General features: G+C 37.8%; 1 protein-coding gene across 1 annotated transcript; it reads right to left on the bottom strand.

Annotated features, from left to right (window-relative positions):
* Positions 1-2,489: 2,489 nt before the first annotated feature.
* LOC133712457 (licodione synthase-like) lies at positions 2,490-5,594 on the bottom strand. Its single transcript, XM_062138563.1, has 2 exons — positions 4,669-5,594; positions 2,490-3,262 (listed from the first exon to the last, which is right to left on the bottom strand). Exons 1-2 carry the CDS (start codon positions 5,575-5,577, stop codon positions 2,606-2,608), a joined length of 1,566 nt encoding a protein of 521 aa, XP_061994547.1. The 5' UTR covers positions 5,578-5,594; the 3' UTR covers positions 2,490-2,605.
* Between the last annotated feature and the right edge of the window lie 13,963 nt (positions 5,595-19,557).

Consider the following 19,557-nt stretch of genomic DNA (forward strand, 5'->3'; position numbering starts at 1 on the left):
TGCTTAAGATGGGACAGCCTTTGATCTGTGGAGATGAGTTATAAGAGTTGAACATATGGCTTGGGTCCATTCGTGCAAGTAGTTGATATCCTTCATGAGATCTTTTGAAAAAAAATTATATTCACAAAGTGCTTTTCGTTTCTTATATATGTGAGCTATTTGATTGCCTCAAAATATTTTCTCTCACATATAATTGAGTGATTATAAGCTTTTGCCTTAATCTGAGAGAAGAAAAAGTGGATATACCTTGTGAGGATATGAATCATACTTGTCTAAAACATGCTGAGCTCCACCCCATCACCATTGTTACAACCAAGTCCTACTTATGTATGTGTGGATTATGTGTTTTAATTAACTCTCGAATATCTAAACATTGATTCTTGGTTGAGTATTAATCTTGATGTTGTGAAAGTAAGAGATTTTTGAGAAGAAGAAAAAAATGTTGAAGGGCAATAGAGTAATTGTATGTGTAGAGTCTTTGTCTTTTCTTTAAATTTCGTTGAGTCGTAGTTGTGTCTTTGTGTCATTTTGCTAAGGGACTAGCAAAAGCTAAGTGTAGGGGAATTTGATAGGAGCATTTTAATGCGACGTTTTAATTGTTATTTCCTCATATTTACTTAGTTATTTCCTTAAAAGAATCTTTCTTGTTTAGGAAAGTTACTATTTTTAGAAAGTTTCCATTTTTAGTAATAGTTTCTATTTTCAGGTCCTATGGAGCAAACAAGCTGAAATGAGCTCAAAAAGGGAAAGAAAAGCTGGAGAACGTTGGAGGGAGCTCAAGGACTGCATAAATGAGCTGAAACAAATGAATGAAATTGGGAGAGAATTGAGTCGTGCTTTCATTGATAATATGGGCCTCTTTATATAAGGGATTACAAGCAGAGAATTAGAGTTGTACAAGGAAATATAATCGTACAATTAATCGGATATCTATGAATATCTCCAAGAATATCTCTAACTCAAAACTCTACTACAACTAGAGCAAGTAACCAAGAGTTTGGGCTAGACACATATTCTAGATTTACTTGAACATTTTAGATATTTTTATGGATTAAATACTTGTTACTCCTCAAACTTTTGCCTGAAAAACAGTTTAGTCCCTCGCCTTTTAAATTAAACTGGATAGTCCTTATTCTCTCTAATTCTCACACAACAGGTCCTCAACAGACCTAAATTGACTATTATACCCTCATTCATCTTTTTTTTCAATTTTTTTTTAATTGTTCTCTGTCTTTTTTAATTTGTCTTTCTTTTTTATTTCTTCTTCTTCTCCTCCTCCTCTCTGTCTCTCTCTACCAAGCCACCCTCCGCGACCTCTGCACCTCCTGCGTCTTCCGCCTCCACCTGGCCAGATTCTCCCCTATCTACTTCCTCTTCCAGGACCTCCAGCAACAAAAATAGCTACAAACCCAAAAAGAACAACCAGAATCCATCGAACCCATCAAACAAAACTTCAAACTTTCAAATTCACATGATTACATAAACAATTATGAGACCCTAAAACCCAGATCCGTGAATCGAAACCAAGATCCAATCACGAAAGCAATGCAAATTTCCCAGATCCGGCGACGGCTTTGGCACCAATTGCACCATCGTCGTCACCAGAGTTGCTCTAATTCCCCATCTCATCACAAATGCCTTGCCGCCGAGGATTTTGCCAGAATCGCGCTCCTCACCCTCCTTCGAGTACGTTCCTTCATCTTCTTTCCGATCTTGAATCCTGGGTTGCAGGTCGAGCTGTGAGCTCATACGACTCGCCATCACAGCAACCTCCATCATTGTAGATTTCTCAGCGAAAAGTGAGCTCAGAGCAAAGCAAAATCGGAGAAACCCAAAATTGGGTTGGTGGGCATCATCGAGTTCGAGCTCCAAGTTGTACTCTGAGTTTCCGGGTCGAGGTCGTTATGGCCGACATCACCGTTTGGGCCGAGAAGGAAACCAACATCATCCATTTTGCAGGTCAAATGGAGCGTTAGAAGTGGATCCGGTTTGGGGGTTGGGATTTGTTGTTGGGATTCGGTGGAGTAGAAAAGGCAGATGAGGGTGAGAGATTGGGGGTCTAAGTGGCGGGCTGGGAGTGGAGCTCGGTCCTGGTTGGAAATGGGATTGGAGCTGGAATTGGGGTTGGGGAACTAGAGCGGGGAGAGAGAGAGAGAGAGAGAGAGCGAGAGAGCAGAGAGCAGAGAGCAGAGAGAGAAGCAAAAAAAATTAAATTAAAAAATGATTAAAAATAAAAAGATAAAAAAGAATTGAGTCAAGAGAGAAATAATAAAAAAGAGGAAGTGAGGGGCATTATAGTCAATTTAGGTTTGTTGAGGACCTGTTGTGTGAGAATTAGAGAGAATAAGGACTATCCAGTTTAATTTAAAAGGCGAGGGACTAAACTGTTTTTCAGGCAAAAGTTTGAGGAGTAACAAGTATTTAATCCTATTTTTATTTTTGTATTACAGAATCAATTGTTGACCTCAAGATCTCGACTCACAGGAAAAACTAGTAGAAATTTATTTCATTAGATCTAATATCTTGGACAATTACATTTATTAGTTGACCATGATTTTATTGATCCACATCGATTTCTTTAATATTTTCTCCGAGCCACATTTCATCAGTCAATAATACTTGGTGGGCTGAATTGAGTTATCGGAACACAAACAAGATCATGGGCCCTTGGAGTTGTTAGTCCACGCCCTTCATCCATATCAAGAACATTATTGTTCATCTTACGATCTGTTCCAACAACCTTCCAATCAAAGCACTGAATCATAGCTGCTAGTAATCCAGGTAGCATTTTCATGGTTAAGTTTATGCCAGCACATATCCTCATTCCAGACCCAAATGGAATAAATTCAAAATGTTGCCCTCTTACATCTAGTTTGCTTGTTCCGTTCCTCCCATCAACTTGTAAGAATCTTTCAGGCCAAAAATTTAATGGGTTTTCCCAGTATTTAGGGTCCCTTCCAATTGCCCAATTGTTCACAAATATCAATGTGTTCTCTGGGATGACATATCTACCAATCTGACATTGTTCTGTAGATCTTCTCCTGAGCAAAGACAGTGGTGGGTGTAGCCTATATGTTTCTTTTATGATGGCTTGGATGTATGGAAGATTTGGACCATCCGATTCTCCAACTAATCGTTCACTTTTAACAACCTGATTGATTTCTTCTCTTGCTTTCTTGAGCACCTTTGGGTGATTAATGAGCTCTGCTAGTGCCCATTCCATTGAAATGGCAATTGGATCTATACCTGCTGCAGAAAATTCCTTAAGAAAAAGCAAAAAAGTAATGTTAGTTCTATCTCACACATACCCATGCAATATTGGAATCAAACAAAACGAGCTTACAAAAATGATATAAATAAGAAAAATCGATTTAACTAAAGAACTATTGAAATTCTAGGTACGCAATTGTGTTGCAAACAAAAGCTCCTAGATAAACTCCTTAGATGACATACATCATCAAAGTAGGCAAATAAAACTAAAAAAATTAATATTTTTTCTTGCCCTTCTAGCTGTTTCAGAACCTCACAAGGGAATACCAAACACAGCGGACCCATGCTTGCTTTCTTGGGGAGCTTACCCTTCTTGTTCTTACTCCCTAGAGGATGCTCAACCTTACGCTTCACCTGGACCGAAGCACCGGTTTCATCAGGTGGCACAGCTACAACTAAACCCATTGATCCAGCCTCTATCATGGGAGTTTAATAGACAAAGCAAATTTGAGCTTCTAAGGAGGGCTCAAATCCAACCCTAGATATCTTACCTAAAATAGGAATAGCAAGAGGCTCTTCCTCTGATACCCACTCCTCCAATCCAGCAAATGTTCCATTGACTTTTAATTGGAACTAAATAATAACCGAAAAGTAGCATGTTGATCGTAGCCAAATCATAAATAGTTATATCAAAATGTGCACTTGATTACATTATAAGAAAAAAAAATATAATCTATACTATTATTAAGAGAAGAAGAGGAAATGGGTTCTGGATTTTGGAGGAGATTGAAGTTTGTGGGGTGGTGTAGAGATTTCAAAAACTACTAACCAGACCATAATTGTCAGGAGATGTAGCGGTCAGGACAGCTTAAAGGAAGCCTGAAGTGAGGTCCGCCTGAGAAGCGGGAGCTCTCCACGATGCCATTGGAGTTTGGCGGTGCTAAGCTGAGGCAAACAAAAAAAGAGGCTGAGGCAAACATAAAGAGGAGAAGGCTTGAAGAAGAAGAGGTAAAAAATAAAAAAATAAATAAAAAAGAGAAGAATAAAAAAAAAAAAAAAAGGAAGAATAAAAAACTTTTTGAGGGTATAACAGACAGTTTAGCATGGAATGAATGCCACGAAGAGTGAGGGAATGGATCTATTGGTCCAAAATTGAGAAGTAGAAGGACTAGACGTGTGAAATTAGAAGGACAGACTGAAATATTTTTTAGAAGGACAGAGACTGAAGTGTTTTTTAGGCAAAAGTTCAGGGACTAAACAGTATTTAATCTATTTAGTTATTACGATTTTCCAAAAGAACGAATATGATAATGTCCACTAAATGTATCTGAATTAGGGATGGCAATAGGCTAATACCGTAGCTTAGGATTTAAAGTTTTAAATTTTGAAACCTTCCGAGCATGCATGCATATATGATTAGAAGTTTAAAACAAATAAAGGGATAATGCCAAATCGTACCCCAATTAGTGTCTTAATGTGAACTCTTGAAAATCCAAGCTCCACAATCTCACGGCTCTCGTCGTCTAACAAATCAAGTAAAATGTCAAGAAAATCCTTGACCTCCTCCTCTTCAACATTACCTCCTCCATTGGTTTTCTTCCGTTCCTTCCTAAGTTCTTCTCGTTCTGCAATGATCTTGTCTAACCAATTATCAACCCTCTTATGCGTGTTCTCGATTTTATTCCCAAATCCTTGCAAATCCAACTTCTTCCAAACCCAATTAAAATCACACAAATTCAACTCCCCTAACATCTTTGTGGCCTCCCGCACCAACAACCTTGCCTCCTCTGCCCAGAAGGAATCACTGGAATGTTTCCCTAGCATCATCTTCCCCATCACATTATAGCCCAGCCTCCGTAGCTCCTCACTGAGATTCGCAGCTTCGTAATTCTCCGCTTTCTTGGCCAACAATCTCAGGAGCCTAAGGCACTCTTGGTTTCGAATAGAAAGAAACTTGTCTACGCTACGACTGCTTAGGAGCTCCTCCATGCTCAGCTTCCTGATGAACTTCCAGTACGGTCCATAGGGTGAAAAAACGAACGAAGCGTTGTATGTGATACGATTGATTGCAATTGACTGAGGCCGGTTTATGAAGGCGTGCTCGTTTGTTTTGAGGAACTCTTTTGCAAGCTCCGGTGAGGTTACAACGATGCATGAGACAGAGCCGAGGCGAAGTGAGAATAAGGGACCAAACCGTAATGCGAGGTTCTGGAAGGAGCGGTGGGTAACAGGGCTGAGGAGGTGCAAGTGGCCGATGATGGGCAAGGCTAAGGGGCTTGGAGGAAGGAGATCATGGTTTAACGTTCTCGAGATTATGGAGATGGCCAAAACAAGGAAGAGAATGAGGAGGACTAGCTCAAGGGACATGGCTTACCTATTTTGTTGTGCTGGTTGTAATAAGCAGCTAATCAACAACCTAACATGGTTAAATAGTTCTAGTTTCCATAATCAACTATCTAAAGATTCAAGGATGTTTGGTATTGAATTGACTAGTCATAGAATAAAAAGTGTTGCTATAGCCACCCTACAAGTTTTGTTTTCACAACCTACATTTTATATTTTTGTTATAAACAACCAAGTTTACCCTCTTTTTACAATTAGAAAACAAAAAAGCCAAATAATGTATAAGGGTGTTGCTATTCACACACCCTTTTTCTCTATTCACACATCCTTTCTATTTTGCTATTATTTTAATTTAATCATTGTTATGAATTACCCTAACTACCCTCATTTGGATTTCTTTTTCTTTTTCTTTCTTCTAGGGCAAGCCAATCATGAATCAACCATCATATACAATAAGTCAATTCTTTTAACCTATAAATTAAGGAAAAATAATACATATATTAAGTGAAATTACATGTATTATTAGACAAAAAAAATATGCTTTTCAGGTAATTACCTTCATCTGAATCCAAATTGCAAAGTTTGTCCTCATACTTTGCAAAGCACTGAAGTCAATGCTTGTTTATTTATGATTCTTAATCAAGGTGCATCATCCTTAAAAAAAAAAAGGAAAAAAAAAGAAAGAAGGGGAATCATCCCAAGGGTGTGGTCCATCATCCCTAGGGGGCCCTTTTGCCAAGGAGAAAATTTGGGGGCATTGTGGGGGTGGTCAACAAATTTGACCCTACAATCTAGACAATTAAAGAGAAGTAATGGTAGCAGTAAATGCTACAATTAATGTAGCTGTAAATGCGACATTCAGTATGGCAATCATGACCGCCAATAAGTGACGGTTATTGCAGGAGTGAATATGGCCTTAATGGTGGTGTGCCGCTCAAGTTACTGCAACTTGTTGTGCAAGTTTACTTGCAGCCCACGCCGAAATACACCTAGACATCGAGGTAAGGCATCGAATTCCAATTCTCTCTACTCCACTATTGAGAAACGTACTGACTTAGGCATAAGAGAGTTTTCTGCAGGTACCCCCCCTTCTCCTCGAGCCGACGGTCAAACTCCAGGTCAACGCTCGAGGGAAGCTTCTCGATTGTTCCCGGTCAGCTCCCGCTCCAGTCCGCATTCATTGGTGAGTCAAACTCCTCAACGGAATTTTTCGACACCAACAGCATCTTATCTACTTCAGCCATAGGCTTCCACATTGCAGCCGATGATGCACAAAAAATTTAGAGATGCTCTATATAATATTGAATGCAGTGAATTGCAATCTTCTTGTAGGGACAATATTATGTTCCACTAGCATAATATAGTAGAACAAATCATGTTATAATCATAAGGCCATCATTAATAGGTTGTTGTAAAGTTCTATAGTTGCTTAGTGGATTCAAACACATCAAATAATTTTAGTTAGAATCTTACCTGGAATAATGCATTCAAAGGGGCTCGAAGGATCACTAAACTCATATTTTTCTTCCATGTCTCCATTGCAAGTCAGATTTAAAATTTTCTCCAAAGATGGGTCTAAAGTTTGTTGTTCTGCTATGACTGAACTTCAAAGCATCACATTAGAGAGAAAGATAGACTATTTTTTTATGGAAAAGAAAAGAGGGAATCGAAAAGAGTTTTGAAGTCCTATGTGTCTGCGGTAAAATAAAAGTTTAAAAGTTGGGGATGATTGACTTACTAAATAGAAAAAAAGAAGAAGAATGAAACATAATTATAAGGGCGGGTAATTAGGGTAATCTATAAAAAAAAATTGAATTAAAGTAATAGAAAAATAGAGCGGTGGTGTGTGGATAGAGAAAAAGGGTGTGCGAATAACACCACCCATAAATAAATAGAAAAAAATTCTGGAAAGCAAAGAAAACTAGAAACGCTGTGTCATCTGGAAGGCGCAGTAAGGCAGAGAAGTTGGTGGCGGCACTGCTTTGGGGTCACTGTCGGAACTCACGATTCCGGCCACCTCCGACGCTCATTCCAGAGGGCTTTTGAAGCCCAGAGACTTACATCTCCAAGCGCCTTGAAACGATTTGAAGTCTAGAGGTCGAATTGAGGATTTGAAATTCTAGAGTTTCACCGAGTTCTTGAATTTTCAAGGTAAATTTCAGCCAAATGGCTTAGATTAAGACTTTGTGCTAGTTGTGAAAGTTGTTGTACATATTGAGATAAACATTTTGGCATAGGTTTTATGACCAAATTTGGGGGTTGCCGGCGGCGCGTCTATTGAGCAAAAATTGCACACAGTGAGCGAAAATGTCACCCAACATAATTTCACTCGTATTTATTAAAATAATAGAGTTTTATTATCTCGGGTTCGACCCATTCAAGACAGAATGTGTCTCTTATGAACGGGGTGCCTACGTACCATTGGAAAGGAGATCAAGTCACTCGTAGTTCAAGAGTTCCAATGGGTGAATGACCCATTGGAGGGTACTGCTTTTTGGAATGAGAATAGTGTTTGGATGAATTTGGTGTGAGTGAATCAGAGATTCGATTTGTGTCTGAGGTCATTTTGGGAATGATTTGACTTTTCTGGTGTTTGGATGAATTTGACTGGTGAGGTCAGGGATTCGGATTGGATGAATTTGACTGGTGGAGTCAGGGATTCTGTTTGGACTTGCAGTTGCATCTAGTGGGTCGCTAGATTGCCTACATACCTTGTAAAGGGATCAAACAATTGTAGTTTAGAGGAATTTCTATTTCTGGTTTTGTGCCAACTTTTGTGTTCTACTGATGTATATATTTCTTGAATCCGTCAAATGTATTTCTTTTGCAGACATTCAAATCGTAGAGCGTCTGTTGATTTCATTCGGGGACCAGATGTACCGAGCTTTGCATTGGGCCCAAAATTTAAAGTGGGCTTTGTGCTGCTTCTACCCTTGTCGAATTAGGCTGAGCTTCCAAGATGAATGGGCTCAAAACAAAAGTAACTTCAGGCACCCACATTTATACTCGGGCTTTAGTTTATGCAGGCCCAAGTGTAAAAGCGGTCCGTACACCTATGTTTCTTCTTTGGGTTTAAATCAAGCCCAGACGTATTTCTTGCCTCTAGCTCATCAGAAACGTCGATTATCACCTGGCAAATCCGACGGTTATCAGCTGGAACTAGAGAACAAACTAGGAGATGGGAATCGACATCCTCGGTTCAATTCAGAGAAGGGAACACGTCCCTGTACTCTCCATAAAATGGAGGAATCTACCAATTCTGCTCTGACACTGAGTTCTGCATCACTGTCTTCAGCGCAGAGTTTGGTACTCCACCTTTAGATTCAAGCTCTCATTGCGGCAGTTGGTCAATTAATTGGAGTGCAGAAAGCTGGTGCAACCCCTTCATACGAGCCCTTCTTTGAATAATTCTATTCACCAATGTAATCAATTGCTTTTCGTTTTCTTGTTGACCATGTCCACCACCGCTTCAACAAATTTGAAATCAAGTAATCAATTATACTTGCCACTGTTTTTCTTCTTGCTTATGACATACAGCAAGTTGAAGTTTGAATTCTTGTTTAAACAACTAAGCTTGCTTCCATTGTTTTGTTTTTTTGTTTATCAATCACACCACCGCGTCAATGAACAAAGCAAAGCTTAATTAATCTTTCTTTTGCTTCTGAGCATCTGGACCTTGTCCTTTAATTAACTTTCATCCATAATCTGACAATTGCTTTTTATTGATTTCAAAGCTTTTGTCCAGACCCTTTTGTATTGCTCTAATATAAACTCTTTTGCAGGTTTCCATTATTTCACCACCGCCAAGCTTTGTCATGAAATTTCGTTTGAAACGTGGTTGTAAAGGATGAGACTTTGAGAGACAAACTTTTGTTCTTGTCGCAGTTTCTATATGCTGGCTATAGCTTCGACATTGGCTTCAAGGAATATTTGTGTGATGGTCATGACCATCAATAACTTTGGCTGTTCGTGAACAACCTCCATTTAAGCGATAACATGCAGCATCATCCTTTGGGGGAATTTAGCACTGAAGCTGGGCTGTTCATGAACAACCAAATTTTTCAATGCATTAGGTTTGCAACACCTATTTGGGAGGGATTTTGAGCACGAAACTCGGCTGTTCGTGAACAACCGCTCTTGTTTCGATGCTTCAGGCCTTGGAGCATTTGGGAGCAGTAAGAACATCATTTCGATGGGCTTAGGAGAACTCTAATAATTGCGGTCGTTCATGAACGGCCTATTAGAGTTTTGGAGAGCCACAAGGCATATGAGGATCAATTGGAGAAGGTTGTATCACAGGGAAGGCAGACTTGTTTTATCTGTCATCGACATCATCTGGGAAATTTTGTCTATGAAAAATTGACCATAATGTAGCCTTATACCTGCAAACTTTCTTCCTCTTTCTCTTGTAACTAAACGTAGCTTCACTGCGTATTTGTACCTCTTTTTCCTCTTTCTGCTCCTCTCTGTATTTCTGCTTTGTGTTTCTGCTCTATCCCCTTTTTCTCCTCACATTGTTACCTTTATATAGCAGCGTAGGATAAGTGTAGTTCGATAGCTGATCCCTTTCAACTTTGTATTTGAATTTGAATAACAAGCTAAACTTTATCACTTGTTATCTTTTGAATTGGTCAAGAACTTGACCAAGGCTAACAGAACAATATCCCTTATTGCTTGACGTCATTTGAACTTGTTTTGCAAAGGACTTTGAATAGCATCTGCTTGCCGTTTTGAGTTTGGTTAAAGTTGTAACAAACTCATACCATGTGTGAAACTGAATGTATTTCTTTTTTTCCCAGCAGCATGTAGGAACATGTAACTGTGCATCAATGTTGTAATGGGCTCCCACTGTTTTCAATTCATTTTGAAAGACCATCACCATGTAATTTCTGGACTCGTGATTTTTTGGGTCTCAACAGTGTCCGACTAGATTTTTTGAGGTTCTGTTTTCATTCTTGTCATATACTCGTCGATACAAGCATATTGATATACTATGGGGTTATGTAGCGACCATTGAAGCATGCTAGATTTGACGTAATTTCAGTTTTTCTCAGTTTGCGGTCTTTGAGGATCCAACCGTTGGATCGTCTTATAATTTTGAAAAATTGATCCTTGAAGTGTACACAGACCTTGGAAGGTCTCGAAGAAAGTTTTATCTCGATCGACGAAATCTTCGATTTTGGGTTCAAATGCTCGGTTCAAACCGTAACCGCTTTTGTTTTAATCGTGTACTAAATTGAGACCTTATTTTACTTAGGTGATTGACGAAGAGTGTTCTATACTTTATTTCGGCTGTAAGAAAAGACGCAGCGGGATTTAGAGGTGAGTAAATCTTACGTGGTTCATTTATGAACAGAGTTACTTCATTGTTCGATTTAATCACTAAATTGTGAAATTGATTTGAAAATAAATATTTGTTTTAAATTATATGAACTTGATTGACTAGGGTTCATAGGTAAGTAAAATGAGATTTTATTTATAAAAATAATTTTTCTCGAGTTTTGTGATTGTGAATTATAGTTGGTATTAGGGGCATTCCTTAGTGGATGACTACGTATATATATTTACGTGAAATATATCGTGATGATGTGGCATTATGATAAGCATAATAATTGTATTTTATTCAGGCTATTGTTTTGAGGATATACTCTTTTCGGGAATGCAATATATCATGTAATTGTTGATTATATTGTGTTGAAAGAATACTTGAGTTTTGATGTAACATTTTGAGTCATATTGGACTTTTTTAAATGTTTTCGGGTCTTCTGATCTAGTGTCACAGTAGTGGCTGAGGTAAATATATCGGATACCATGCCTTTGGCCAGGTGATGGGTTACTATTCAGTTAGAGCTCTAGTCTGTCTGCCATTGTATGTCATGGGGTTAATACGTGGTTACCTGTGACTCATAAATACACTTTTTTAAATGAGAGTTTCAAGTGGTTTCTTTCTTTTATTGTCCAAGGAGGGACTTGATTTTCATATTATGGTGTGAGTTGAAATAATATGATTTTATTAGGGCTGGGCTCGGGTCGGGCCGGGCCTGAAATTTGGTAAAACCGAGACCGAGCCCGAAACAATCGGTCCGGGCCGGTTCGGGCTTTTTCAAAATTGGAAACCGATCCCAAACGGGCCGGTTCGGTCTTCGGGCTTTTCGGGCCTGAAATCCAGTTTCCCACCTTTGCCTGCAAGTCCAATAATATGCAAAATATGCACAAAATTGGGTAAGAGGCGATGTTTGAACCCCCGACCTCTTACACGAAAGTCTTGCTCCCAACCACTGGAGCACGAGACTCTCTCAATATACTATGTGCAATGTTTATATTTATCTCATCCTAGGTCATCCCAAAACCCCCTTTTTACTTTCTCCTCTCTCTTTCTTTAATTCTTTTCTTCGACACTCTTCTTCTTCTTCTGCATTTCTTCGACACTCTTCTTCTTCTTCTGCAATTCTACTTCAAATCTTCTTCTTCTTTTTTCTTTTTTTTTTCTTTTTTCCTCCTCCCCAATCCCCATTATGCAATTCTCTATTTAGTATATATTCATCAAATCAACATCATTAGATTTAGATCATCCTCATCGAAAAGGCGAAAACCCATATTCTTTCTTCAGTTCTTTCCTCTTCCTCGTCTTTCATCAATTAGATCATCCTCACCGGAGGGAATGATTGCCAGCGAAGCAGAGCAGAGAAAAGAAGTGGAAGACGATGATGAAGAAGAAGAAGAAGGGCCTGAATTCAAATGACTATGGTTGTGATGATAGTGATTGTGCAAAGAAGACAGAGTAGCAAAGTGGGATAATGAAGAAGGTATGAAAATCAAACTGGGTTTCAGATATTGGAATAAAAATCCAATCTTTTTTAGCCTTCCGGTCTTCTTCTCCGATCTGGGTGTATGAAATATTATTTGTGTTTGTGTTGGATCTGGAAATGACGCAGCTGTTGTGGTTGATGGGCTGTTGTTTCGGGTCGTCGGAGCATTTAGGTTTGCAAATGGAAGGGAAAGGTTTAGGAGGAGGAGGAGCTGGCTTGAGAGGAGAGTGAGAGAGGCTGAGATGGAGGAGAAATCGGTCCCTCTCGGTCTTTCGGTCCCGGAAAACATCAAGCCCGAGACCGACCCGATAAACTGTAATTCGGGTCGGGCTTTGCACCGAACCGATATTTTCCAACACAAAACCGAACCGAATCGGGCTTTTTTGATTGGTTCAGGTCGGGTTTTCGGGTTCTCGGGTCCAGACGCCCAGCCCTAGATTTTATCACTTTAGTGAAATATGTTACCCTTAAGAGGTAAGGATATCGAGTTTTGAAAATAAGTCATTTTGTGAGATTGTTTATTTGGAGTTGAAGGGTGATTTCATGGCTTTAGCGTGAGTTGTTTGATTTATTTATTTATTTTCCTTTTTCATTTCTATTGTTTGATTTTAATGTAATCTCTTGAACTAAACTATATGCAGGGATTACTATGATTTATATCGATTGATTTTAAAGTAATCTTCTGAACTAAACTGTATACAGGGATTACTATGATTTTGGATTGTGTGTTTTTTTGTGATCTCCTTAACTAACTTTCTACGCAGAGATTACTGGTTGTATTTAGTTTAAATTGTGAGTACAATTGTGGTTGAGACTCGTAGTGAGTTAAGGAATACTTTATCATGTCATTGTGGTGATAAATGCTTCCTATCGAGAGGAAAAAAAAATAATTTCTTTGATTTGTTGTCCTTGAGTCGAAAAGGTGTTTTGTGGTTATTTAGGTTTACTCACACGAGACTAGGTTTGTTGTTTCAACCCAGTGCATTATTCCATGGTGTAAGGGTTATTGTGCAGGTCAGAGTAACAGTCATCGACGCTGAGGTTTTGTTGTTGTCGTAGCTTGGACATAGAAGTGTATGTTTGGTTTTAGTCTTCCGGTGTATAGTGAGTGTGTTTACTTATTAAATTGTTGTTCAAATTAATTTATAAACTCTCTGTAATGTAATATGTGACTCTAAAGAACGAGTCTGTATTGACATTGTGAGCTTGGTTTTTTTGTTGCTTAGTTTAAATGAAAAATTTTGTAAGTGTTTTCTTGTGTTTGTTATGTTATCATTTTTTTATTTGAATTTATTTATTCAAAATTCGGGGCATGACAGAACTGGTTTTCAATTGTTTCTTGGTTTTTCATTTTTATTATGCTGTTAATTTTAATATGGGGCAAAGTTGGTAGTTTATGACATAAAAATAGAATATGGGGTGTGATAAGAAATTCGTAGGGTGGTAATAGCCGCACCTTAATTATAATTGTCTAATATAGGTGAGCAGCCGAATATCAATGTTGCGTCACAGTTAATAATTATGATTAACTTATTAAATTAAATTTAGTATAATTATAATTGAGTAATATAGGTGGGTAGCCGTATATTGAGCAACGACGGTCGATTTCTATTTAACTTCGTTGTATAGTGTTCTCCTTCTCTTTGCCTCTCTCACATATATTTAGTTAAATTTCTCTTGCACCATTAATAAGCTGTCAGATTCTTTTGTTCGGTTTTTAATCTTTGTTTAAGTGGTCTTGACCCAAAACCCAATTTTTGTCCGAAACACTCTCACTCACCCCACCAAAAGATAAAAAGTTGCACCCGCACCTTTTTCCCAAAAAAAAGAAAAAAGAAGAAGAAGAAGAAGTTCCACTCACAGAATTTAAGGGTATAATATCACCTTCGGGCTAACAAAATTATGAAATTACATAAGATGGTTAGTGTTTGAAATGACACTTGCCAAACCAAAAATAATAAGGAAAATATCCTTTCACCCTAATTTGAGCTACACTAACCCCACTTACCCAACTAATTATAAGCTTCACCCTTTACCCTTAAGATTACTTATTTTTTAGCCCTAATGAGTAATTAAGGTTTATTTATTTATGGGACCATTTTACCCTATCTCCCTTTGTCACTGAGCAGGCGGGGGGGGGGGGGGGGGGGGGGGTAGTCATTGGAGACTTCGTCAGAGGTTCACCATAAACCTCTCCGGAGGTCGTCGGATGTCCCCAAAAAGGTTGTCGGATATGTCATAGATCATCAAATTCCATACTAGACAAGGATATGCCAAAAGATAATCCGGCCAATTAGATCTGAAGGTCACCTATGGCTTCCTTCAGTTGTACGTGTTCTCTTAGTTATTTTAGTAGATGAAGAGATAACAAAGGCTAGATAAAGAAGGGAGAAAGATAAGATATAGGTGAGGCCTATTGGAAAATTGACGACAATGGCAGTGCATATATATCTAGAAGGTAGTTAGGACCAGGTGGACGAATTCGTTTTCAATTATTTATTGGTTTTCTATTTAATTATAATTTTCATGTTAATTGTAATAAGAGGCAAAGTTGGTAGCTTAGAACATAAAAATAGAACGTGGGGTATGATAAGACATTCATAGGGTGGTAATAGCCGCACCTTAACTATAATTGTCTAATATAGGTGAGCAGCCGAATATCAATGTTGTGGTCACTGTTGATAATTATAATTAACTTATTAAATTAAATTTAGTATAATTATAATTGAGTAATATAGGTAGGCAGCCGTATATTGAGCAACGACCGTCGATTTTTATTTAACTTCGTCATATAGTGTTCTCCTTCTCTTTGCCTCGTTCTTCTCCTTTGTCACATATCTTTTAGTTAAATTTCTCTTGCATCATTAATAAGCTTTCAGATTTGTTTGTTTGGTTTTTAATCTTTGTTTAAGTGGCCTTGACCCAAAGCCCAATTTTTATCCGAAACACTATCACTTTGTCACTGAGAGAGAGAGAGAGAGAGTTGTCATCGGAGACTTCGTCAAAGGTCACCGGATGTCGGGCACTGGGCACTGGTAGTCAGATTTCATCAGAAACCTCTCCAGAGATCGTCGGATTTCCTCAAAAAGGTTGTCAGAGATCTCGTAGGTCATCAGATTCTATACTAGACATGGATATGTCAAAAGGTAATCTGACCAATTAGATCTGAAGGTCATCGATGGTTTCCTCTAGTTATACATGTTCTCTTAGTTATTTTAGTCGATGAAGAGAGATAACAGAGGCTAGATAAAGAAGGGAGAAAGATAAGATATAGGTGAGGCCTATTGGAAAATTGATGACAATGGTGATGCATATATATTTGGAAGGTGCTTCGGACCAGGTGGATGAATTCGTTTTCAATTGTTTCTTGGTTTTCCATTTGATTATAATTTTCATGTTAATTGTAATATGAGGCAAAGTTGGTAGTTTAGAACGTAAAAATAGAATGTGGGGTATGATAAAAAATTCATAGGGTAGTAATAGCCGCACCTTAATTATAATTGTCTAATATAGGTGAGCAGCCAAATATCAATGTTGTGGTCACTGTTAATAATTATAATTAACTTATTAAATTAAATTTAGTGTAATTATAATTGAGTAATATAGGTAGGCAGCCGTATATTGAGCAACGGCAGTCGATTTTTTTTTTTACTTCGTCTTATAGTGTTCTCCTTCTCTTTGCCTCATTCTTCTCCTTTGTCACATATCTTTTAGTGAAATTTCTCTTGCCTCATTAATAAGCTTTCAGATTTGTTTGTTTGGTTTTTAATCTTTGTATAACTGGTCCTGACCTAAAGCCCAATTTTTATCCAAAACACTCTCACTTTGTCCCTGAGAGAGAGAGAGTTATCATCGGGGACTTCGTCAAACGTCACCGGATGTCGGGCACTGGGCACTAATAGTGGGATGTCCCCAAAAAGGTTGTCGGGGATCTCATAGGTCATCAGATTCTATACTAGACATGGATATGTCAAAAGGTAATCCGACCAATTAGATCTGAAGGTCATTGATGGCTTCCTCCAGTTGTATGTGTTCTCTTAGTTATTTTAGTCGATGAAGAGAGATAACAGAGGCTAGATAAAGAAAGGAGAAAGATAAGATATAGGTGAGGCCTATTGGAAAATTGATGGCAACGGCGGTGCATATATATTTGGAAGCTGGTTCGGACCGAGTGGACGAATTCGTTTTCAATTGTTTCTTGGTTTTCCGTTTAATTATAATTTTTCGGTTAATTGTAATACGAAGCAAAGTTGATAGTTTAGAACGTAAAAATAGAATGTGGGGTGTGATAAAAAATTCATAGGGTGGTAATAGCCGCACCTTAATTATGATTGTCAAATATAGGTGTCACGCCCCGAATTTTGAATAAACAAATTAAAATTCGACACGCAAAAACTCAACCCATTAATTCTATGCTCAGAATTTTTTCAAATAAACCAAGCAACAACAAATTGAATTACAAATCTCAATGTAACTCAATTTCTCGAGTTACTTATTACATCTCCAAGAGTAATTAAAATGTAAGGCTCACTATGAGCATACAACATACCACATGCAACATAAACAACAAATAGATTCCGAACCTAAGACTGTTGCACTAAAGCAACCTGATTTCCACCCCGAATGTCCTGACCTGCAGGATTAACCCCTACACCGTGATATAGTGCACCGGGATTGCAAACAACAAAACTGGTAAGCTTGTGAAGCTCGTATGAGTAAACTCAAATAAAATAATTCGACAAATCATGTATAATAACTTCTCCACTCCAGAATCAATTTAAGAGATACAAAATAAACTCAACAATTTAGTGCGCAACCATGTCCCTCAATGAACAATAAAGAAAGAAACCACCCGACACTCTCTTAATAACAGTTACATACTCATGACCCCAAGTAACCCAAGTGCTACTCTTCATGACATACGATAACAGACAGACTAGAATTCTAACTGAATCGTAGTCTGTCACCTCGGCCAAGGTTCAAGGTTCAAGCATCGAATATATTGCACCCAGGTTATCACTGTAACCTTCGAACATTGGACCATTCAACCCTCAGAACAAGACATTTAAAGAAATCCCTGGTTATCACTAAAACCTTCGAACTTTGGACTATTCCGCCCTCAGAAAAAGACATTTAAAGAAATCTCACACAACTCACAAGTGTCACACCACAACCCCATATAACTCTTTCAACAATATAAATCATCAAATATATTTCTGGCATAAGTAAATGTTCAATTCAATACGATGAATGAAATCACCAAAAGTCTACATATCACAATGTCACACCATCCAGATAAATATATTACGTAAATATATATATGTAGTCATCCACTAAGGGATGGCTACTAATACTAACTATAGTTCACATGCACCGAAATCAAGAAATTCATTTTTATAATTAAAATCTTATTTTTACTTACCCATGGATCGTTGACGATCAAGTCCATATTATTTAAAATAAATACTTATTTTCATAAAACAATTTTCACAATTTTGCAATTAAATGTACAATAATGAAATTCGATTTGTAAATGAACTATGTGAGATTTACTCACCTCGAAATTCCCACTGCATCCTCACACAATTTAGATAAATTTATTGAACGCACTGTCAATCACCTTAAGAAAATACACCCTCGATTCAATACATGAACCACTAAAACAATTAAATTCCGAAACGCCCAAATTAATCCAAATATCCAAAAGTGACGCCAATCGTGGCGAAAATTCATCCGAGACCATTTGAAGTCTTCGGAACATTCTACAGTCAATATAACAAAACTTCAAGTCGATCGGACGGCCGGATCCTCATGGATCAAAAACCGAGACGATTGAAATTGTAAAAATCCTAACATATTCATACGATTTCCAAAAATTACTAATATACGAAAAATGAGTCGACTGTTCACGCATGTTCATTTAACAGTAAAATGCCGATTTTGTCCTTGGCTTTTTCTCCTAATTTTAGGCTGCCAAAAAAAGCCGGCTAATTGTTCTTATCAGTTGGGCGTGTGTCTATGCTTTTTTTCCCTCTTTCGCCCTCCTCCACTCTCTCAAGTTCAAAAGAATCAGAAACGGCTCCAACTCTGTGTTTCACAATCCCAAAGAAAGATAGAAAATCCAATTCCAAACAACTCCGATCGTCTTCTTCATCTTACGAGGTACGCCGATCTGTTTCTCTCTCGTCGAAGTCGGTGATGCAAATCAAGAACAGGGTAGCAAATTTCTGAAAGTGAGTGAGTTTTTGAAACTTGATTTCTGATACTGCTGACAATATGTAGCCTTGTATTTATGGTAAGCTATTGTGATCGTTTTTTGCTGTGTTTATGTTTTTCGTCAATTGATTGTTGGATAAGAAAGTGTGCATCGTAGAATACAAGTAATATCTGATGAAATTTTGCATGTTTTTTAATCTGAGTTTTATGATTAATTTCAAAATCTCATATGGGTTTTTACATTTTAGGCATTTTGTTTGTCTTCAGCTTTCAAATTTGGATCATTGCTTACAAATGTTTGAAATACTAACACACTTTGATTTCCGTATAATGTTGGATCATAATTCATATACATATTTGTTGCCCTAAAACTTGGAAATTACTTGTTCTAAAGTCCAATTTAATATTGATTAATCCAATTCATTATTTTCTTAATCTTATACTTTTGCTTAAGCTTTGTGTTTATTTATATAAATATTTATTATGTTTTCTTTATCATACTAGGAAATGATGGAGAAGCATGGAAATGAAAAGTCAACTTTAGCACATTTTCCTACTCCGCCTAGGAGAAACAGAGCTAAACAATGAAGGAGGGGCAGCAGACTAACCAAACGAAATCCAAATTAGCTCAAAATTTCTAGATTCATTCTAGACATCCCAAGGATCATTTCGTATGAATAGTACAAGAGCTAGTTTGGAGTGGAAGGCCTTCAAACAATCAGTCCAATTTTCTGAAAGACAAAACTGGAAAACCGGACCTGTAAGGAGTCCAGCAGCGTTTCCGGCCCAATCACATGGAAGTAAGCTCTGAAATTTTACCAGAATGATCTACACTCATGGTGGATCATTTGATATGAAGAAGTCGAAGGCCCATTCTGAATTCTTGGTGGAGATATAATTGAAGGAATAAAGGAGCAGAAAGTGACCCAAAACCATCTTCACCACTCATCATTTTCATGTCTCCCACTCACAATAAAGA

The sequence above is a fragment of the Rosa rugosa genome, chromosome 5 (assembly GCF_958449725.1).
Source record: "Rosa rugosa chromosome 5, drRosRugo1.1, whole genome shotgun sequence".
Taxonomy (NCBI): Eukaryota; Viridiplantae; Streptophyta; class Magnoliopsida; order Rosales; family Rosaceae; genus Rosa; species Rosa rugosa.